The 24,000-nt window shown below is 45.9% G+C and overlaps 2 protein-coding genes across 4 annotated transcripts in view; one reads left to right on the forward strand and one right to left on the reverse strand.

Annotated features, from left to right (window-relative positions):
• wasf1 (WASP family member 1) overlaps window positions 1–24,000 on the forward strand; it is an 87,683-nt gene that overhangs the window by 24,531 nt on the left and 39,152 nt on the right. For all 3 annotated transcript variants that reach the window (XM_083643235.1, XM_083643237.1, XM_083643236.1), the window contains exons 2-3: window positions 20,672–20,834; window positions 22,317–22,451. In XM_083643235.1, coding sequence (XP_083499361.1) covers window positions 20,702–20,834; window positions 22,317–22,451 — 268 coding nt within the window. In that variant the 5' untranslated portion in view covers window positions 20,672–20,701. The remainder of the gene's footprint in view (window positions 1–20,671; window positions 20,835–22,316; window positions 22,452–24,000) is intronic.
• Window positions 4,072–6,900, reverse strand: LOC310782364 (tripartite motif-containing protein 16-like; the record flags this gene model as incomplete). Its single annotated transcript, XM_083643029.1, has 2 exons — window positions 4,072–4,503; window positions 5,887–6,900. The coding sequence occupies 2 exons, from the start codon at window positions 6,898–6,900 to the stop codon at window positions 4,072–4,074; spliced, it is 1,446 nt and encodes a 481-aa protein (XP_083499155.1).

Below are 24,000 nucleotides of genomic sequence, written 5' to 3' on the forward strand. Positions count from 1 at the left end.
GCTGGTGTCGTAATGTGGACAGGAAGTCACTGTTGAGTCTGTTGTGATTTCTATTCATCCACCTCGAATATAAAGCTTGTGTGGAGAAAAAATGACGAGGAGGGAACTACTTGTTAGAGCTAATTGCAGCAGGAATAGGAATGGGAGGTTATTCCAGACATTACTTTTTCGATGAGTAAAAATGGTCTTTGCCCATTAGAAATATAGTTTACTAGTATTATTATTGGATTACACATTGCCCCGCTCCTGCCTCCAGTATCTGTGTCTTGCTCTCCGTGCCTCCATGGTGCTGAAAGTGAAAGGGTGCACACAGCATTGTATGTGGAGTTGTAGCACAGCGGCTACCTCTCAGTACCAAACATAATGATCTCATTCCCGCGCGTTACTAAGTCGTGGCCACGCATAAGGATCCCGTTCCCACCTGTTAAGTAGTGGCCACCACGCATTATTCCATTAACGTGAAACAGATCTTTTACATTTATAGATTGCCACCTGCGCAGGTGATGCCACATGTGTTACTTTAAAATAGTTCAGATATCTATAATGAGAGAACTATAGGCTACTGGAGCTACCACGGCTAGCTCTATAGTGCTGCAGCAGCTAGTAGCAGCGGCAGTGTCGTTGCTTGTCACTGACTATTGACTAATACTGCACCCGGGTAGTGCTGCAGGAGCAGCAGCGGTAGCACCCACCCATAGACCGTATAAAAGACCACCCCCTCCCCCCTTCTTCCCCCCATTAGTCTGTATTGCAAGCTTGGATTTCTTTCCTGGAGCCATCTCCCGAAACCCGCTTACAACTGCCAGGCGATGTTATTACCGCCCAGAAAGCCTGCCAGCCAGTGGCTCGCTGCCATCAGAGTACCTGAATCCCTCCTGAGCGAGCGCCGGTGTGCCAGGATGCTATCGCTAACTTTGATCAGCGCTGGCCAGGTTGAGAGGAGAGGCAGGGCACAGTGCTAAACGCCTGCCTCCTCGCCTCACAGAGGACCGCGCGCTGCTTCACTTGTACGTGACAAACGGCCACAGTCACACACCAGGACTGAGGAAAAAAGACAAATTTTTACTTCAAACGGTTTTAGCACACTGCACTGAACAGCCTGAACACATGGTTAGACCAGGGATTCTCAAACCTGATATTGAAGGACCCCTAATTCGGTCCACATTAAGAGTCATGCCCCCCCCCCCCCCATTTGATGATATTTTGACTCTGGGACCTGAATCTGAGAATATTCTTTTTGCTAGATATGATTTTGTCCAGAACTCCAGGTCTGTATTGTAGCCTAGTTAGAGAGATAACAGTGAAACTATGATCAAAACAGTAGTTCTTCTACATTCTCTAATTGCACCAACTTCTTATAAATGAAATGGAATAATGGAAAGTTTAATAATACGTTAATATGCTAGTATAGGGACCTCCTGGAAGTCCCTCGAGGCCCTCTGGTGGTCCGTGCAGACCCCACGTGGAGAACCCGCTGACTTAGACCGTTCATGAGAAATATCATGCAAAAACCTCAGAGTTCTTGAAGTTCATTACACACCTACTATGTCCCTATAAGCAGCACTCTGTGTAGAGTTTGCCACTGCCGGCAAAGCTAGTTAGCATAGCTGCAGCCGGAGCTGACAGCATTACAGCGCGGCAGGTGTATTTTTAGCCGGACAACAAGAGGTCTGTGTGTGTGTGTTATATAGCAGCATGCTGCTGCTGAGGGCCCGCGAGGGGTGTCATCTCACTGCTGCCTGAAGGGGAGCCGGCTGCTACAGAATTTTAATTGGCAGGCAGACGCACACTGGCACATGCCCTGCTAGCGTCATCTGCACCGATGGCTACGGCATATTGGAGTCTCCAAGGGGGGATTGTGTGTGTATTTGCAGGGACCTTGTTTTGCCGACATAGAGGCCTCGTATTTCATAATCGCATAGTGCTTTGATGACTCCTGCCAACCTGAGTACGTAGGATGCTGTCATACAGGGAAGTGCAGCGTGTTGTTCAGTGTGTACATGTGACTGTCTGTGTGTATGTGAGTGTGTTATTGTTGTGTTGTTGTTGTTGTACACGTGTGCCCCGGGGACCTCTCGCTGTGCAGAGGCGCCGGCCCTCCTGTCACCGTCATTGACAGCAGCAGCATCATAGCATCACGGGTCTTCCCAGCCCATAGGGGCAGCTGCTGGAGTCACGTGGCGTCTGATAAGGCTGCTCCTCCAGTATCAGCTCTCTCTCTTTCTCTCTCTCTCTCTCTCTCTCTCTCTCTATCTCTCTCTCTCTCTCTCTCTCTCTCTCAGGGGCTTACTGACTCCCCGTTGGTGAAACACTTTGTGCGGGTCAGCCTTAACTTGGCTTGCCTCATCTTGATCTTGTTTTCCTATTATTTACGAGGACATCCTGAAAAGTGTCTAAACTCTTTGAGATGTTTTCTTTTTATGGGGATATTAAAACAGGATTCCAGGGCTTAAGTTCCAACGAGAAATCAAATGTCATATAGGCTCCTCATTAGAATAGCAAAAAAGATTAGCTCCGCCATGTCCCCCCTACCAACCCCCCCCCCCCCCCCCCGTCTCCAGAGTCGCAAAGAAAAAGTGCCTTATCGTACACCAGCTCGAGGGAACGGCGCTCGCCTTGATGAGTTTTGAGTTTGACAAAGTGCAATGATTTTGTCCCTCTTTTACTTTGTCTTTTTAATGAGCTGTGCTAGCTGTTCTGTTCCGAGTATCTGAATGACTGATTGAAAGCAGCTGCTGGTACAGTATGCCTCACCAGTGTGTTCTCTGCTTCCTCTGCCATTGGCCACTGTGGCTCTGCCAACCTCGCTGATTGGCTGCCTCTGTGCTTTTTGATGTGGGCCGCTGTTCACAGCGTTAGGAAGAAACCCAACGCAGCACAGCTGTAGTCGTGGTGTGTGTGCTTGTAGGTGGATAGTTCTTTGATTCACAGTTAGAATGTTAGGTTAGATATGTTCAGGCTAATTTGACTTAGAGAATATGTTCAAGCTGTTACTGTTAGTTGGATGTACACAATGTTTTGGGGGATAGAACATTGAGCATTGTTGTGTGTGTTCATTTACATCTTACTTCTAAGGCCTTTAGCTGAAGCTTCAGAGTAGGGTTCAGTGTGGCTGTTGTTGATAGACTCACATTGGCTGTTGCAGGGAGACTAGTGATCATGCAGTGACTCACCCAACACTAAACATTCATAGGTGTGATTGGGTGGTTTGTCCGATGGAACCAGTATGGGACTCTGCTTGTTGGTGGTCTAGTGAGGAATAGAGCTCCACTAACTGTTTAGACCAGGGGTGTCAAACATGTGGCCCGGGGCCAGATCCGGGTCCAATCCGGCCCAAAGGAGGACTTTACAAAGTGTGAAAATTGCACTGAGAAGTCCTTCAAGCCAATGTGATGCACTTGTGAAGGCTAAGAGAGGTACCAGGTTTCAGGAGCAAGTTAAATATTAAGTCGCCTATTCATGTTATCTGTATTAATCACTAAATGGTCAGCTGTTTTCATTACCTTTGATTGACTATAGAGAATTGCACAGTTGCCATCAATTGTAATCAGGGGTGTAGTGTAGCCTGGGTAAACCCAGCCTCCACGTGACCTCTATGTGCTAGCCTGTGACGTCACGTTGAAGGCTGGGTTTACCCAGGCTAGGTGTAGTGATAAATACAGAGGTGGGTAAACTATCCAATGTGAGTAGTTTAACCACCTTGTTTGCCCTCATTGATTGATACAGTTGATCTGAAAATAGGTGAGTAAACTATCTGTCTCATTTCAAAGGGGTGGGTAAATTGCGTTTACTTGCGTTGACCCTCCACTACACCGCTGATTGTAATGCACAGTACAGACAGTAAATAATGTGCTGCTTGATGGTAGCTGAGATATACCTGTCATTCTTTACAGTAAAATAAACAGGACCATTTTGAGGTTTTGTCATTTATAGCTTATTATTATTGATTATTCATTTCCATTGTCTGGCCCACTTGACACCAAATTGGGTCGCATGTGGCCCGTAGACTGAAATGAGTTTGACACCTCTGGTTTAGACCATGAATTTTCAATGGATCATAGTCATGAAGCATCAGGTCTCTCTTGTGCCACAATTCCACACCAGCCCCTTCATTAGTGTGGTCTGACTGCTGCTCACCACCTTCACTAGTGTGGTCTGACTGCTGCTCACCACCTTCACTAGTGTGGTCTGACTGCTGCTCACCACCTTCACTAGTGTGGTCTGACTGCTGCTCACCACCTTCACTAGTGTGGTCTGACTGCTGCTCACCACCTTCACTAGTGTGGTCTGACTGCTGCTCACCACCTTCACTAGTGTGGTCTGACTGCTGCTCACCACCTTCACTAGTGTGGTCTGACTGCTGCTCACCACCTTCACTAGTGTGGTCTGACTGCTGCTCACCACCTTCACTAGTGTGGTCTGACTGCTGCTCACCACCTTCACTAGTGTGGTCTGACTGCTGCTCACCACCTTCACTAGTGTGGTCTGACTGCTGCTCACCACCTTCTAGTGTGGTCTGACTGCTGCTCACCACCTTCTCTGTTGCTCTGTTCTGTTCCTTTCCCAACTTCATGAAACCAGGCAGTGACAATGATGTAATTTCTTCATTACCTCCGCCAAGGAGGTTATGTTTTCGGTGTCCGTTTGTTTGTTTGTTTGTTTGTTTGTATGTTTGTTTGTATGTTTGTTTGTTTGTCAGCAGGATTACAGAAAAACTACTAGGCCAATTTTCATGAAACTTGGAAGGGTGTAGCAGGGGCCAGAGCCACGTCGTCTCCATTCACTCCAATGGACCTTTTTTCCCCCCCTCACAATAGTTCCCGGATTCAATCCACTTTCACCCCTGGAAACAACACATTAGAGGTCTACAGCCAAGAAGTATAGCCTAGTAGGAACATGTCCTAAATATAATTATCTACAGCAAGTTTGACAGATTTGTAAACTAGATTTAACTTTATGCAACTCCCCCCAGATCTTCTTTTTGTCTGTTGATTGAATAATTGAGGAATAATAGAACAGGTTCCACAGTTTCTGTTTGTACATGCTCACTAGCGGATGTCTGGAAATTACAAATATTAGCTCTTTACTGAGTTGAACCACAATATCAAGCACATTGAAATGAATGGTCTCCGGGTGCATGCATTTGTTTCTTAATCATTTATTTATCCATTCATTGTCCACAATGTCTATAAGTTCAGGTTTTCAGAAATGTTACATTTTCCCAAAATACAACCATAATATTATGTATATACATACAACCTATAATATAACTTAACTTGTTACTTTGTCAAGTATCACAAGTTACAAATTGAGTTACTTTTTTAATCAAAGCACATATTTAAATAAAGGTACAACAATAATTTTCTAATCAAATTGTGTGTTTTTTATGCAAATAACCACTATAGATGACAATAACAAAGGAAAAGGATAACATTTAGAATTTTGGACCGTTTACAGTTGAAAAAAAATGCAATGCATTTAGTAATGCTTCCATTCATTTAAGACCAGAGACCATAGACCAATCAGAGCTCACGCTGCTATGACATCACTGATGAGGTCATAAATCAGCATTGGTCTGCTTGAATAAATCCTGTCTTATTTGAGCTGACACAATTCAGCAGTGGCTCCATTCGAATGATGAAGCCAGAGTCCCGGATGGAGAGGGTGAGTGAATGTGGTCTGGACTCTGTGGAGGAGAGTCATGGTTTCATCACTCTCCTTCACAGAGATGCTGTGGAAGGACAGAATACCTGCCCTGTGATCCAGGTACACTCCTACTCTGGAGGAGCGAGGGCCTGGGATGAGAGTGTTGATATTGTTGTGTCTAAATTCATAACTATTGTTGTAATAATATAATGCCCAAGACTTGTCATTGTTTCCAAATACACATTCGCACGTCCCTGTTCTGCTAATATCCTTATGTGAGACTGCTATTGAAACTGCCATCCCGCTCCACTCCACCTCCCAGTAACGACGTCCAGTCAGACCCTCTGTACTCAGGACCTGGTGCCTCTCAGTGAATCTGTCTGGGTGACGATTCTGACGACAATATAACTGTTGTTCTGCCATACGTGTTGCTTTTCTGTTCCCCTCAGATAGTGACAGATATGTGTTTGCTGTGTTTGGATCCAGTAGGATTTGGTGTGCATATTGTAAGAATTCAGCTCTGGTCTTGGGCTCTGGTTTTGACAGCCATTCCTCTGTAAGAATGTCCTGTAGTTTATCTCTGGCCTCTGACACAGCTGCTGTCACACCCTCGAAGTAGCGCAGACAGATGTTGGTGTGGGGTGAGTCTGGAGATTGACTGAGACGTGACAGCAAGGGGTAACCGTGTAGAAAATGGATGTGATCCTCTGTGTGTGAGAGCTTCTCCAGCTCAGCGTCTGTCCTCCTCAGTTCAGCAAGCTCCTGCTTCAGCTTCTCCTGAAGTTCTTCAGCCCGACTCACTTCTGCTTTCTGCTGGGATGTGATCTGCTCCTTCACATCAGAGCTTCTCTTCTCAATGAGATGGACCAGCTCGAAGATCTTCTCGCTGTCCTCCACTGCTTTATCAGCAGAGAGATTGATAGCCTCCACCTCCTGTTGAAGCACCTTCACGTCGTTCTCTCTGCCCTGGATTCTCTGCTGGATTTTTTGCCGACTCACCCCGAGCTCTTTCTGCCTCTCAGTCCTTTCTGCTTTAGCTGAGACTGTGTTGTGGAGTTTATGTTCCTCCATGGAGCAGAGATAACAGATACACTGCTGATCAGTACGGCAGAAAACCTTCATTACTTCATCATGATGAATGCAGATGTTCTCCTGAAGCTCCATGGCCACATCTTCAGGTCCGGCATAGCAGTGATCAGGAGGAGCAGCTTGCAGTTCCATCTTCTTCAGTTCCTCCACCATCTCTGCTAACATGATACTTTTGACCAGGACAGGCCTTGGTGTGAAGGTCTCTCTGCACTGGGGGTGGGGGCAGCTGTGGATTTTGTTCTGATCCTCTTCATCCCAGCGGCTTTTAATACAGCTCATGCAGTAGCTGTGCCCACAGGGAATAGTCACCGGATCCTTCAGTTGATCCACACAGATCGAACAGCAAAATTTCGCTCCATTTAGCGGAATTGCTTGCTGTGCCATTTCACTTCTGTGAATGTCAGATAGGCTAGTTTCACTTCCAAACCAAAAATCGGTTCCTTTTGTTAATGTTAATTTGCTGATCTGCAGTGAAGGGGCTGGTCAGGTCTTGCACTTCACAACGTGTTGTTTAACATCGATCTTTAAACTGCCAGATCTGTGGGAACAGGAAATATGTTGTCAGAATTGAACTGGCTGTGTGTTTGATGTGATTCATTACATTTGTGCATCACTAAGATAAATCTGAGTATCGTCTGTTTGGTTTTACGGTGCAACAGAAGAAGAAGAAATAAGTACATCCGAGTCACTTCATAACTTACTTCACTTGATATACACTGATGATATTTATCTGTTTTAGAGAATATAAACGATTAATTTGAATTAAATGGCCACCCGTCTGGATGGAGTAACGTCATATATGGATTGCCAGCAGCAGCCGGGAATACCTATGTGACAGACAGCAAACAGAGCAGGCTGTGCCACACTGGCAGCACGGAGGTACATTAGATCGCTCTCATCTCGTTCTCTCTCTCATAAAATAAACATATGAGCCACTGTGTGTCGGAAAATAAGCAATTTACAAGACAGAAACACAGGCATTTCACATGCTCTGTTTTCCTCGTTTTGAGGTCGCAGTTCAAGCTGATCATCGTTTCTGCTGATGCTAATTAAACCGAAGTTGTCAGGGTGACTTAAACATCATATTTAAAGCTGGAAATAAGGTCCAGGGTGTAAAAAAAACGGAATGTTCCTTTAAGTACTGACATGACATCTAACCCAGTTATGTAAAAAAAAAAGTGTTATCAAAATGTTTGTGTGTGTCCTCCAAAGTGTTAAGAAACAGTAAACATACTGACTTCGCCTATATACTTTTTATACACTTTTCCTCTATAGACTGCCTATAATTATGAAGCTCTAGGTCTGGGTTTTACAATGAAAATAGAGAGGCAGAGGGAGGAAGAGCCTCAGGTTCTCTTACCGTCCGAGCCGGGTTTGATGAGCAGAGCGCTGAAAGGGCTCTGGTCTGTGAGGCGTGAAGGTCGGTGTTGAGGAGAAGTCCCTCTCGATGCTTTGGCTCTCTGAAAGATGTATTCAGTTTGTCTCTGGGTGGAGACTGGTCTCTCTATCTTTCTCTCTCTATTTATCACCACACCACTGGTTCTGTCAGATTGGGCAATGTTCACAGGACTTTGGACTTTAGACTTTGGCTAAAGGTTTTTGGGGTGTCAGCCGGAGTTTAGTCTGACAATGTTGTGCACACCGGATAGTTAGTTAGGTTGTTAGTTAGGTTAAGTTAGTTAAGTACATACATGCCTGGGTAGCGAGCAGACGGCGGTATTTGACAATTTAGGTGGAGCTCAGTCCAACTTTATTTCACGTTAGTTTTTTATTGTGAATTATATTCTAATTCACAATGAAAACGAATGTGAAATTATTAGAAAATGGTACGGGGGGGGGGGGGGGGGGGGGGCACTCTGCACCCTGTTGCGGGCTGCATCTGGCCACCGGGCCGCCAGTTGAGTATCACTGCTGTACATTATCTTGGTCTGATCAACAAACTAGTTGATGTGATCAGGCCACCTTCGTCAAACTCAACAGTGACCAAACGCGGCGGTCATTAGTAGTAGAGCATTAATCCCCTTTTCAAACATTTCAAACACCAACAGCATTTCAAAATGAAATGCTGTTAGTTATTATAGGCATAGTTTGCATAGCAGGTTTTTGGCTATTTGTAGGCTACGTAGGCTTGTAGGCTATGCAGCTAAAGAGCTGTTAGTTTTGACCACCACTATCACATGTTATACTGTAGTTAGCGAAACTATGAATAACATTTTGGGTGAAGCAAGATTTAGCTATATTTCAAGAAAAGTGGCAGCAATGTAGCTAGTGTAGAAGTGACTAAAGCTAATAACCATAAAAGCACAAATAATTGACCACAATCTCTAAATAAATGAGAAAAGGAGCAAAATATTGATGGCTAAAAAGTAAAACTAAATAATGACATCACAACAGTCTAATCCTAATGTTAATTTAAAATGAGATATTCCTCCAAATCTGGCTTCAAATGGCCAACATTTTAGAAATAGCTAAATGGACGATTGATAGATAAATCAATCAATCATGAGTGGATTCAGCGCACTTTATCTGGGCATACTGATTGAATTCAGACGGACCTTAGGTCGCAGCCGTGTGTGTGTGTGTGTGTGTGTGTGTGTGTGTGCGTGCGCGTGCGCGTGCGCGCGTGTGTGTGTGTGTGTGTTGGTTCCCTTTGACCTTTGGTGTATCAAAGGTCAGGTGTCTCCACCCAGTCCTCCACATAATGCGGCCCTTGACCCCGCTCCGTCCTGAGAGGGGTCCGTGTCTGTATTGTGAGTGTCTGTATTGTGAGTGTCTGTATTGTGAGTGTCTGTATTGTGAGTGTCTGTATTGTGAGTGTCTGTATTGTGAGTGGCTGTATTGTGAGTGGGTAAATGGTCCATTAGGATTCATTAGAGCCTCTAGTTGGACATATTGTCCGGAGTGTAATGGGCCACACCGACGGAGGCCCCCTGCTCTCCGCTGGCACGTGCCATCCTTCTCTCCCTGCTTTGTGCCGTTACACAATGGATGGACGCTTTCCCATCTCTCTCTCTCCCTCTCTCTCTCTCTCTCTCTCCCTCTCTTTTATTGCATTCATTTATCAATACCTATCACCGTTCTGACACATCACCCTGATCCTCCTCGCCCATTCATCCTTTCCCTCTTCTGTTGTTCTGCCTTCTTTGCCTCTGCCTCTCCTGGGATATTATAAAGTGACCAATGACATCCCACTGCAGCCGTTGCCATGGTGATAGGTGACAGCGGGAAGCACCACCCAAGATGAATGGACCGGCGTAAAGTAGGAGGACAGTGTGGTGAGGGGGGTGCAGCAAGGAGGAAAGAGGCTGGCCTCTAGATCGAAAGGAAGGGAAATTGCAGGTATGTGAAGTAATTCTTAGGGCAATGATCACCCTTATCACTCCTCTGGAGGAGTCGTATGGGGCGCAATGATGGCCCCCCCGCTCTATTTGACTGAAATAGCGGCACGCCTCAGTCAATGAGGGAGGAAACGTAAATGAAGAGAATATAGCACTCCAGTCAGCAGTGATTGCTCACTGAATGAGTGCGAAATTGATTTTCTCAATGTTAATTCTGCCTATTCTGCCACTCTTGTTCTCCACTCCATGGAGCAGTTTATTGTGCTGAATAGTCCAAGATCCGTCTAAGTGCAATTATCTGGAAGCCCCTGTGCGCTTTCTGCTCCTGATAAGCTATTGTGGCGTCTCAGCTGGGTATCATGTAGATCTATGATCTGGACTGCTCATTTGCTGCTAACAAAATAGTCTCAATAGCATTAGTCAATAGCTCTACTTCAATGTATCAGGCTCAAGAGCTTCACTGTTGAATAGCCAGCCGCCTACTTGACAGGGTCATTCAAAGTGGGAGCTGAAAGGTTGCCAGTTTGAGAAGAAGGTGCCCTTGAGTCACTCTACTGTCCTGTACATTGCAGTTGGTCAGTGGCCAACAGTAGACGGCTGTGGTTGTACAACGCTTCTCCCATGACGGCAGGGGTTCACTTGGCCCCAAATTGCCATTTGTCCATTTCCATGTAAAAACAAATACTTTTTTTTATATAAAGTATTAAAACGTTCATATTTACAGGTAATCACTTAACACACCGGCATTTCTACAATTGCATCCTTTTTCTAACTTACTAGTACCGTAGTGGACCCGTGGGAGTTAGACCACCCCCTTCTCTGGAACACAGTGGTCTCCAAAACCTCCGGGAGACACTCAAATTCATCATAAATCACTGACGATAGACTTATCTATACTATAATTGCGGGAGGGTCTGTCTGTCTGTCTCTCTGTCTCTCTGTCCTTCGCGTATCTCCAGAACCGTTGGTCAGATTGATTTGAAACTCGGGGGGTGCGCTGATGGCGACCCGACGGAGGGCGGTGCCCTGTTTCCGTGCGATTCGGATGCGAAACACGTTCGATATTTGAATATTTGTCTTCAGTTCTGCTCTTTCGATCCCTAAGCCCCAGCTTTAATTAGGGCCGTTGACACCTACTGAGAGAGTAAACAGAGGAACGACCCTGTGTTTAGGGGGTGGCAGCATCCCTCCCCAGGTTCCAATAGAGAGAAGAGGGTGAAGAAATCTCCTCCTATGTATGTGCCTGTCCAAATATGCATTTACAAGTCTGTCATGAATAAAATCAAGGGGAAATAATCAGTAGAGCTCAGTTTTTTATGTGGCTATAAAATGGTAGGCTATAATGAGTCACGCATTCAGAAATAATATCCTCTAGGGCAGGGATACTCAACTTGCTTTGCCCGGGGGCCACTTTTGTGAAATGATAGGAGGCCAGGGGCCAGCTAATAAACAAACAATATACATTTTTCTGTAGTGGATTGTAGTTTTTTGGGGTGTCAGCCGGAGATTAGTCGGACAATGTTGTGCACACCGGATAGTTAGTTAGGTTAAGTTAGTTAGGTTAAGTACATACATAAGTGCCTGAGTAGCGAGCAGATGGCGGTATTTGACAATTTAACTGGAGCTCAGTCAAACTTGATTTCACATTAGTTATTATTGTGAATTAGATTCTAATTCACAATGAAAACTAACGTGAAATTATTAGGAAATGGTCGGGGGGCCACTCTGCACCCTGCCGCGGGCCGCATCTGGCCCCCGGGCCGTAAGTTGAGTATCACTGCTCTAGGGCCACGCCATTTCCGGGAACCCCCATCCTGTGTAAGTAGGGTTGGGAGTGTGCCCTATTGTGCAGTGCACTGCCCTGTTTTCGTGCAATTCGGCATAGCGCCACCTACTGGCAACATAAAAAATGCTGTTTATCTCAAGAACCGTTCGTCCGATCGACTTCAACTTTGGGGAGTGCGCTTAGGGGGACTCAAGCGAGTGCAGGGAGCTGAATTGATCGACTTCAAACTTGGAGAGTGTGCTGCTGGGAACCTGACATAGAATTCGGCACAGCGCCACCTACTGGCAACACAAAAAGTGATTTATCTTGAGAACCGTTCGTCCGATCGACTTCAACTTTGGGGAGTGCGCTGATGGGAATCGACACAGTGCAGTGCAATTTGGACTTATTCCAGGACTGTTTGTATGTATTTTCTTCGCATATCTCGAGAACCGTTTGTTGGATCGACTTCAAACTTGCGCGTAGGGGGACCTGACTGAGTGCAGTGTGTGTGCGGGGGGGAGCGCCCACGGGGTGATGCATGGGGGAACGGGCACTGCACTAGTGTACAGTATATAATTGGTGATGTCACCAGTGATGTCATTCAAGCACTCAATGATGTCATCATCAAGACCCTCGCTGCCTTTTGGTTTTTGCTGTATTGAAATGAATATGAAAACTTGTCCCCACTATTTTCCTGGATGTATGACTTAGTGAAAATCACAAAGAACACCGTGACCAACTTCAGTGAGTTCTTGCAGGGACAGTGCGGTGTAGCGTCTCAATTATGTTGCAATCTGCCTGTTTATGTTCGACGTGGTTTCACTGTAGCGGTTGTATTACTGCCTGGGAACCTGACGAATCTGTGAGCTCATGTTTAATTTGCTTTGACAGTTGGGAATTGGTCTGGCGATGTCAGGTCAGGCTACACATAAACAAACTATACAGCATATTCCCTCTCTTCAAATGCAGGTCAAATGCAGAGGATGAATTTCCCCAAGGGGATAAATAAAGGATAACTTAACTTAACTTAACTTAACTTAACTCTTGGCTGTCTGCACAAGTTCTCTATGTCGAGTGTCACGTGACCGTTGAGCCGAGGAGAATGTTCACTGAACCATAAATGCACCACCATGAGCGACACTTTCTTTTTTGTCGGCGACCATGTGTTGAGAGACACTTTCCAATAAGTATAAATTAGGCTTAAGAACACAGTATGTCTCCTTTTATCCCTATAGTGGACAGTGGTTAATAAGCGAGTCCCAGCTTACCCTGTTCAGTCCAAGTGGTAGACAACTAGCTAAGTTCCATACCTTTCTGGAAACCTGTGCTACGGTCAGTGACCTTTAGCAGCAGGTAGCTAGCAGCACACAACAACAACATTGGCTTGACTCGAAGCTTAGCATGTAGCTATTTGCCTAAATGTCACTTCCTGCCAGCTGTTTGTTACTCCCATTTTGGCCTGTCGGTCGTGGGAATAGCTTTGTGTTCCATCATTTGGAAATCTTGTACTCAGCTGCAACTAACTAACTTTCTGCTTCTTTTTCCCAGTCTCAGGGAACGCCCCCCCCCTTTTAATAATCTTCTATTTCATTTGGCTCCTGGGTGTCTGTTTCCTGAATCTCTTTGGTTTCTCTCTCTCCTCAGTCGAGCGGCTTGTTAAAGCTTGCACTGCACAACTCTTCTGCCAATCACGTCTTCCACAGCGTGACAGTGGTGACATGCTACATACTGAGGTGCAAACACTGATGATGACAGACAGTCGCACAGAGAGAAGAAGAACACAGGCGACCTAAAGTCTAAACAGACCACTGGTTTCTTTCACCTGTGCAGTTGTGATCTTTCCTCTTTTCTTTTTTTTACTTGTCGTTTGAGAGAAGTGACTTGGCCTCATTTCTGTTTTTCCATTTGTCCCAGACGATCAGACGTTCATGTTGAAGGCGATACGAAACAGGGCAGCACTGCACCAGAGCAGACACGGGAAGGGAAACAGGGCAGCACTGCACCAGAGCAAGACACGGGAAGGGAAAACATTCCCTGGATCAACGGAAGGTTACAAAGGCTTTGCTCTTTGTCTGCAATCGCCTCGCCTCTAATTGTGACTTTGCTGCTCACAATTAGCGCCCTCCATTTGTCTGGGGGTAGAAACCTTGTGTGAACCTTTTTTTGTCCGGTGCTTTCTCATTATTATAAGTTCCCCGTGTTGCTGGGAAGGTGTGAGTGCAGCCAGGGCCGGTTCCAGAACAAGATGACTAGGGGTGCATCCTTGATAGGAAGGGGTGCAGATGCCCGGCCGAAGGCCGGGCCCACTCGGGTGGCCGGCCGAAGGCCGGCCGCCCGAAAAATTTGACATGTTATTTTACTAAAAATAATGCATTTGACCATCATTTGAAGTAGAATGATACCACCCAAGCAAGAATATTTCAAGTGTTTCAAGTGCTTTACTGAAATATTTGGACCATATAATGATAATACAATTATCTCAACCTTAAAAGGTTACATATAGGTGCCAAAAAGCCATAAAATCACATCAAAGAACAAAGAAAAACAACAACTATAATTCAAGTTTAAACAGTAAGTGTGCAGCTGTAGCATTTATTTAAAAAAAAAAAAAAAAAAAAAAAAAAAAAAAAAAAATTACTTTTCAACTGAGCATGCAGACAATTAAAATAAGGGTGCAATGCATGCTTTTGCACCCCCGTAGAACCGGGCCTGAGTGCAGCTTGTTAAGCCCATGCAGGAAACCACTGTTTATTGCACCTCGTTAAGTCCCATTGCGTTGTCATGGTGCCATCTCAGTGACTTTTAATTTGTTGGCTTTCTGAATGCCCCTCTCTCTCTTTCTCTCTCTCTCTCTCTCTCTCTCTCTTTATATTCGGTGATTCTGCTTGTCCATGTGCTTCCTATATCCTCTCTCTTCCATCTCCTGCTTCCTGTCTCTCCTCCTCTCCTGCTTCCCGTCCACCCAGGCTCTTGCTCCCAGCTTGCTGTTTTCCTCATAGACCGTTCAAAGTTAGTTTTCCTCTCTGCCCTCTTCTCACCCCTTCTCTCTCTCTCTCTCTCTCTCTCTCTCTCTCTCGCGCGCGCTCTCTCTCTCTCTCTCTCTCGCGCTCTCTCCCTCCTCTCCCTCTCAGGGTGTTGTTTGCTTTGTGGAGGCCTGCGCGCTCGTCCTCCTGTGTTTCTGCCAGCTAAGCCTGTGTGTATTGATCAAGGGATTGTGGGAACAGAAAGCAGGTTTGGGGGGATTGAGCCGGAGAACACAAGTTGGATCAGGTGCATCAGGAAGGTGATCAAGCCTGTTTGGCTAGCCAGAGGAGATGATGCTTGTTTACTTCAACATCAAAACCCCCTAGGGCCAATGTTGGCATTTTGTGGCAATTCAGTTTGTCCTCCGATATGAAGCAGCAGTATGTTTGCTTATGTTTTGTAGAATTGAACAATGTCTACTATGGGAAGCCTTTATTTAGCCTGAATTAATACTAATCCATGATTTCCACAAAAGTACCGTAAGCATGATTCATTCACAATTACGGCGCACGCTCGATTTCTAGGGTGGAAATGTTTGTATGAGTACAGGATTGCAGCAGCTCCTTATAGATGATGGTGTCTGTTATTCCCTCCTCATCACCTTCAATAAGTACCTTCATGCTGCTGCCTTGCTTTTCCCTGATTGGGAAGTGCTGTCTGACAAAGGTGAAGGGAAGCTCATCATTTCTGTCATGGTGAGGAATTCTTGGCAGGAAGATCCTTTCACCTCGTTTGTCCCTACAGAAATCTCACATTCAAGCATCTTGTCCATCATCTGCACCACCACCATCCAGTGATGTCACTCGAGTGACATCATCAGTGACATCATCAGTGGGAAGCAGGGTAGGGATGGCTCTGTGAGTGTGAAGGCCTAAAAACGTAAAATATTGCTGCAGTGCCCCCATGGGGGCAGATTTTTCTCTCTTTTTACCAGGTGTACAGCCTGCGCATTCATTCATTCAGTCGGGAATTGATAACGGTGATGATGTCATCAGTGATGATGTCATCAGTGATGATGTCATCAATGATGATGTCATCAGTGATGTCATCAGTGCCAAACTTGGGCTGTTGAAACGGTGATGATGTCATCAGTGCCAAACTTGGCCTGTTGAAAGATGTAGTTTCTATTCCTCGAATGGGCTTGAGTTGCATGCAGATGAGGTTGCATGGTTGCTACATGACGCACGTGGTCCTGGGCCGAAGTTGCCCTTGTTTTGCACCAGATTCATTCCAGGCCCCTAAAGATTTGACAAATTTTAGAGGCGATCGGAGCTATGGTGCTCCTGAAACTCTGGACAAACAAACAGACAGAGTGACAGACAGCTCTACGGACAAACAGACAGCTTTCCAAATAGTAAGTTTTCCTTTTCCTTTCCCTTTCCATCCTGCCATGAACCCTATAGATGTTATATAGAATATCTGCACAAATTATCGGCTATCAGCAGCTTCAATCCAGAAATACTATCAGCCTTGGAAAAACTCACATTGGGCAAAGCCTACATACAGCATTTTTTCTTGCATGAACTTAATAATGTAGCCATTTTCCTTGAGGCAAAAGATAGGCTGGACTTCATTCAGTATTCATTCAGTGGTGTTCAGTAGCATGGTGGAAGTAGGCCTTGTGGACTATATTTGCTTACAGACTCTGGACGAGAGCTGCTGTATTGTGGCCAGGTAGCAGGATGTAGTGCAGCACAGTGTGGAGGCACCTGCAGTGCCACAGGAAGCCGCCGAGGCCAGAACGTATTGATTTGTTATTGGGGCTGATGATTACTTTGTCAGCTCAAGTGCTGTTGCTTGGCCTCAGGGCCAAGCATAATTGAACTCATTCATCTCTCTCTGTCTCTCTCTCTCTCTTTTCAGTTCCTTATAATTGGAGTGACTGTTTATCAAAAAAGTTATTGCCAAAGCAGTCTAGTGTTGCACTCTCTCTCTCTCTCCCTCTCTCTCTCTCTCTCTCTCTCTCTCCCTCTCTCTCTCTCTCTCTCTCTCTCTCTCTCTCTCTCTCCCTCTCTCTCTCTCTCCCTCTCTCTCTCTCTCGCTCTGTGTGTCTCAGAACAATGAGTGATTAATTGCCTAAATCAGGGGTTCCCAAACTTTGAAATCTGAAAATCTTCCGGGGCCCACCCAGCCCTTTAATCACCACTCTGATCAACACACGAGACTAAGATGATGTATTTCCATTTCCATTTTTTTTTTTTTGTTTTAATATTATATCTTATTTCATTAACAGAACATGTGAACTTGGGCATAAGGGAAATTAATAATCCATCCACATACAAAAACATTTCGTCAACATACCCAAAAGCAGAAAATCTTCTCTCCCCTTACTCATCAGAAGTATTTGCATGCATAACAGATTTGTTGAGACAAAATGTGATGAGCAACAACAAGAAATCAATCCACAAGCTATTAATGCTAGGCTGTGAAAATGCTACCTTATCTGTAAAGGGGAGACTCATGCCCATTGAACCAATTTTCATTCAGATAAATTGAGCTGAGTTATATATAATATGAATAGTTGTGAATAGTTTTCCCTCCCAAAATGTAACCTATGTTGGGAGCATTATTTAGCCCCCTTGCCGACAAGCTAGCATATTATGCTTGGTGCCAGTGGATGCCTTAGGTCTTCTAGTTTCTTCTGATAACAGGATCTCCACTGTAGCTTTAAAAATGACCCTGCTACAGCCTACAGCCATGTGATTACCCGTGAAAATCGGGAGTGTTGGCAGACCACCCGCGGGCCCACCTGCAGTACCTCCACGGCCCACTAGTGGGGCGCGGCCCACAGTTTGGGAATCACTGGCCTAAATGATGATTATGTGTGTGTGTACATACGTGCGTGCGTGTGTGCATGTGCGCGCGGGCTTGTGTGAATGCATGCGCTTGTGTGCATGTGTGGCACAGGGATACACAGGGTTGGTTTTTTCATGAGGTTAATCCAGGTAAAGGTCATTATCACATCATTATTGATAATGATTGCCCTTCTACAATCTAGACCAATCACAGAGGAGGAGATGTACTGTAGATAACCGGAAAGCAGATGAGTTGAACATGGATTTTTAAGCTTTGAAGCAATCCACACGCACATTGTGCTAAAGGGACTGCAACTCTATAGGAGGAAGATGCAATATTTTGGCATTATTATGTAGTGTATATTTTCCCATTCATTTCCAATAGGAGATGATATTGCTTCCCTGTGTTTGGCGATCACCTCCCTGAATAATCGTGGTACTGTATGATGTTGCATTAGGAGGCGGTGGGGCTGAATGTTAAAGGTTGACTGAGCCACAATTGGGTTCACACCTCCATAGTGAGAAGTGGCAGCTCAGAGGGTCAACCTCCATCGCCGTGACTACAGGAGCCTGTGGAAAATGTCAGCGTGCATGGGGTCAACAGGTGGTACCAATCAGAGTGTGTGTGTGTGTGTGTGCGTGCGTGCGTGCGTGCAAGTGTGTGTGACTGATGGAGAGACTGTGAGAGGAGAACAGAAATTAATCTTTAGAGGGGAGAGGGGGGGCGCCTTGTTATTGCAGAGGTGGGCGGGGATTTGGGCGCTTTGTTTGGGTTTGTGTCGCAATAACATCGCCCACACACACCTTACACAGACCACTTTAACCACGGCGTAGAGAAGTGTGAGTTCTTGTTTCTTCCCTTTTACGGGCATGGAGGATCCTATTTAAGACTATTCTAAGATGAATCACCTCAACAAAGCTTTTGCCTGGACCTCCCCCCCCCCCCCCGTAACCAGCGATAGCTGTGCCATTTCCTAGAATAGCCTTCCTTGCCCTACATAATATGGATACGGTCAAGACTCAATAATCATGTTTATAATATAGCCCCATGACGGCAACATCACTAAGAACATGGAGGGATATTAAAAGAACCAGCCATCAATTAAAGTGTGTTTTTAACGAGGCCTTCTCCCCGTCGAGCCCAGTCAACCAGTCAGTCAATCAGTCAGTGCATTTGTGGAGCTGATCTCCACATTGCATTCGCTACACGTGCTCTCTGTAAGTAAACAGCACGGTTGTAATGGAAGAGAAATAGAGTGTTGTTAGTATCATTACCTGGTGTTGTCACAGAGGGACAGCATGCTGCTGGATGCTGTTTAGCTGTCTCTTTACTCTGTTCTCATCCTCACTTTCCTTAAACGACCATGGCTCTTAAGTCCCTCATCTCGTGCTGTGTTTGGGTCTGAAGAATCCATTACACGACATCGACAACCATACATTTTTGACAATATACTTGAATGGCTCCCTTGATCAGCTAGTAAGCGGAAATGTAAACCTTAAATTCAAGCAAAAATGTGTCAATTCCCCCCGAAAATGTAGCTGTGAAATCCCCAAAATTGAAGTCACAAGTTTTTCCGCAATAGCAATGTTCTGCATCATCTCTCTTTATTCTCTCCTCTTCTGACGTGCATGGCATCCTTGTCGTGGCCTCTGCCTTGCTCTCCCCCTCTTTCGCTCCTCTTCCTCTGATGTATTTGGTACCATATGGAAAGTAGCATATTATCTAGAAAGCTAGTTGGGATGTGTTGATATTAAGTATCAGATCGTGCAAGTGCATAGGAACTGGTAAAGCCATCCTGATAACGTGACCTCACTTCCTGTTTCGCTCTACGTATCAGTCTGGACTTTCAGCCGCCCGCATCGATATCAATATCGATATCGAAATCGCAGGAATATTATTGAAAAATTGCAAGCCTCGCAAATATTGCGAATTGGTTGAATTTGCATTAATTGTTGCGATCGCAAAATCGCATTTTCCTGGTGGGACAGATTGCTGTTAAGCCAGCGGCGTGGCTGATCGGCCGGTTGCCTTGTCAACTACACTGCAGTCCCTGATTGGCTCGGTTACATCCTAATTTCTGGAGATTGCTGGGTGAGGGAGGAAGTCCATACTGATCCCTGGAGCGAAACCGAATGTGAGGTCACATGATCACGATGGATTTACCAGGCTAGCAACAAGTGCTAAGTGTTTGTGTGTGTGTGTGTGTGTGTGTGTGTGTGAGACAGAGAGAGAGAGTGTGTGTGTGTGTGTGTGTGTGTGTGTGTGTGTGTGTGTGTGTGTGTGTGAGAGAGTGTGAGTGTGTGCATGCATCAGTGTAATGAATGCACACATACATGTGCCAACAGTGCACAGAGCCGCGTAGGCCTATATATGTGTCATTCATTCCATTCTACATGCAGCATGTGAGTCTGTGCCTAGTATGCTTCCTCTAAACATATTCTGGTTGTAAATCACTGCAGCCACTGTGCTGTCTCTCCTCTGCAGTGTGGCCACGCCTCCTCCTCTCTGCCATGGTTATGGATGGTGCTAGTAGTCCCATACTGTAGCCTTAATGCCATTAGCATGGCTGAACGGGCGGACAGACAGAAGTGCTACAGTACATTAGCTAGGTTGTTTCATGATGAAGACAAGACAGCGCCGACTCAGTGAAACAGATGGAGTGACAACACATCCCCTTCTGTTCTTCCCATTTTATATCTCTCCTCTATCCTCTCTCCAGTCCATCAACATAGAGCTTCTCACACACCTCAGCCACTCTCTTCTCCCTCTGCTAGCCTATTGCCTCCTTCTCCCTCTGTTGTGATAATGCTGTGATAGCAAAGCAATGTCTCTCTCTCTCTCTCTTTTCTCTCTCTCTCTCTCTCTCTCTCTCTCTCTCTCTCTCTGCTGTAATGGATTTGGTGCTACGTTACTAGGCAGCTTAAATCACCAATGTAGCGAGGCTTGGTGCACTAATGACGTTTTCTGCCCTCTCCCCTCCCCTCTCTGTCGCCCCCTCCTGGTGTGGTAGGTTGGTAGGTAGCGGTATCGCAGCAGAAGGATGCCGCTGGTGAAGCGCAGCATCGAGCCCAGGCACCTGTGCCACACGGTGCTGCCCAGGAACATCAAGAACGAGCTGGAGTGTGTCACCAACGTCTCCTTGGCCAATGTCATCCGCCAGCTCAGCAGCCTCAGTCAGTAGCACAGACACACACACACACACACACACACACACACACACACACACACACACACACACACACACATAATATTCTCTCAAACCTATTTACTTTTAATCGATTACCATTTTTGGTTTTTGCTTGCAAATATATGTATCTAGAAATTGTCACTACACTGCCAACATCACATGCATATTCATAAAAATGTATTTGTCTAATAAAATGATACACTTCATATATGGAAAATCTGTTTCTGTAACGACTAAAAATAATTTCTGCTATATCTAATGATGGGATGCTTTGCATAGGGAAATCATTGCTTAGATTTAGCACAACCGAAGTTGACTGGGCCACTTTAGAATTTGTCTGGTGCTGTTTTCAGATGTGCTCCTATTACAGACAATTACAGTCAAAGCTAAAAGTTTCTTCTGAATGTGAAGTCCATTGAGAGTTAATCAGTGTCTTGCTTTTGCCCTAACTCTCATAGAACAAAGCTATCTTTGGTAAAACATTTCTGTTACACACGTCTCCATTAGAACTCGCGAGGAGCCAGCCTGCCTCTGTGTGTGCTGCACCAGGGGGACCTGCTTTCCCAGCTCTCAATATCAGTACCTGCAGTATTTCATCTGGAAAACCAAACGCTCGACACACAGCAGAATCAAAGCGCCTCGCTCCAGTTTGCCATCTTTGAATATGCGTTTGATGTCGCCTTTTCTGACTAGCTTTTCAAAAACCAGAGGTCGCGAGCGAGTGCCGGTGACCACAAGGTCCCCAGAGCAGCTGTTTGACAGCCCATAACTCAGACGTGGTATATCCAGCGCTATGCGAGAGCGAAAGTGTTCCCCTGAAGAGGCATGTCACCTTAAAACATGTCAAAGTTGCATATCTGTCAACAGTCCCCAATAAACAATAAACAATAATAATAAACACTATTTTCAGACAGGGAATGTCTTCTTTCATTATCGCTGCATAGAACTGACTTCTAATGATGACATCACTCCACACGTTGCATTTTTGACACATGCAGCTTGTTGCTAGTTATTTTTCATAGAATGTAAACCCCGGCCACCCAATTGGGGACGCGCTCCCTTTGTTTTGGCCCCGCCATGGATTTGACAAACTTATAAAAAATATATAAAAAAAACACACGGACGCGGACGTCCGACATTACTGTCCTTCAGAGGCTCTCGCGGGCTCATTTTTAAAGCTAGATTGAAGACCCTGCTTTAATATGAAACTAGAAGACCTGACTTGGACTTGAGCATTCATTCTTTCAGACTCGGAAGTTGGAGACGAGGATTCTGATTTGTTAATTGATAAAGACTGTTTTTTTTCCGTCATAGGCCCTAATACTCGGACCCAGGTAATGGGGACTCGTCTCAGACCCTTCTTTGGTGACTCGGACTTGGACTCTGACTCGAACACTCGACTCAGACTCGAGATATAGTGACTTGACTACAACCCTGCTGTGTGTGTGTATACTGTACGTGTGTGTAGGTAAGTATGCAGAGGATCTGTTCGGAGAGCTGTTCAACGAGGCTCACACCTTCTCCTTCCGGGTCAACTCCCTGCAGGACCGCGTCGACCGCCTCTCCATCAGCGTCACACAGCTGGACCCCAAAGAGGAGGAACGTGAGTAGCTTACACACACGCACGCACACAGACACACACACACACACACACACAGACACACACACACACACACACGCGCACACACACACACACACACACACACACACACACACACACACACACACACACACACACACACACACACAGACACACAATTGGAGACACACTTTTTCTTACTCTCTCTCTCTCTCCAACTTTTTCCCCTCAGTTGCTCCCTCACCTCTCCAGTTTCATCCGCGTACGTGTTACTGCACAAAAGTGCATGTGGATTTGCGTGTGTGCATTAATGCGCGTGAGCGCGCGCGCGTGCGTGCGTGTGTGTGTGTGTGTGTGTGTGTGTGTGTCCGTGCCCGTGTAATCCCCTCCCCTCCAGTGTTAATGGCCTTTATTAGAGGAACAGGCAGCTACGGGACAGTGTCATTTTTCACCCCCGGCTAACAGTACAAACCCAGGCCTCCATTAGAAGCGTCCCGCCAGAGATTCACTTTGGCTGGCTGCTCTTTTAGCCGCTAAAGGCTTTTCTCTGTGGGGAGAAATAGGATCTATGGTCAGACTGAATCTGTTGCCCGTGGTAATAAAAAGGAATGGGATAACAGGCGGGACTGTCAGGTAAAGCAGGTTATCCTGGGAGAGAGAGAGAGGGGGGGGGGGGGGATGAAGGGAGAGTGCAGTGGGTGCAGAGGCTAGAGAGAGAGAGGGAGCGAGAGAGAGGGAGAGAGGGAGAGCAGCAAGGCAATACCATGCTCCATAGCACCGCATCGATTTCCCACGGGCCGGCGCTGTGTGTTTACGGCATTGCTACTCCAGCTGCCTCCTTGTCACTGACACGGAGACCATAAAACGCTCACTGCGTCGCACTCGCCGAGTCGCTGCGTATGGCTTTTGTCGCGGTACCCTTCAAGAACCGCGCTCCACACTTTTCCAAAAGAGCCGAAAGAAAAGCAATGGATTGATTTTTTTGTTTTTTTGTTTTTTTATCTTTTAATTTTTCAACAGAATCAGGGCTTTCAGATTAAACTAAGTCCAGAGAACATGGAGCGAGTTACCCTCCAGGTTCAGATCAGTCACAAATTGTTCATCCCTGTATTGCTTTTTTTTACCGTCTTCTTTCCCCCTGGATTCAGATCTCCTCTACTCCCCCTGGAATCAGATCTCCTCTGGGGCGGCTGTAGCTCAGGAGGTAGAGCAGGTCGTCCACTAATCGCTTTGGATAAAAGAAGTCGGTGGTTCGATTCCCGCCTCCTCCAGTCTGCGTGTCGAAGTGTCCTTGGGCAAGATACCGAACCCCAAATTGCTCCTGATGGTGTGCCAGCACCCTGCGTGGGAGCCTGCCGCCATCGGTGTATGAATGGGTGAATGTACCTACTGATTGTAAAGCGCTTTGGATAAAAGCCCTATATAAATGCAGGCCATTTACCATTCCTCTACTCCCCCTAAATCAGATCTCCTCTACTCCCCCTGGAATCAGATCTCCTCTACTCCCCCTGGAATCAGATCTCCTCTACTCCCCCTGGAATCAGATCTCCTCTACTCTCCCTGAAATCAGATC

The sequence above is a fragment of the Poromitra crassiceps genome, assembly GCF_964638095.1.
Source record: "Poromitra crassiceps genome assembly, chromosome: 9".
In the NCBI taxonomy this organism is placed as follows: Eukaryota; Metazoa; Chordata; class Actinopteri; order Beryciformes; family Melamphaidae; genus Poromitra; species Poromitra crassiceps.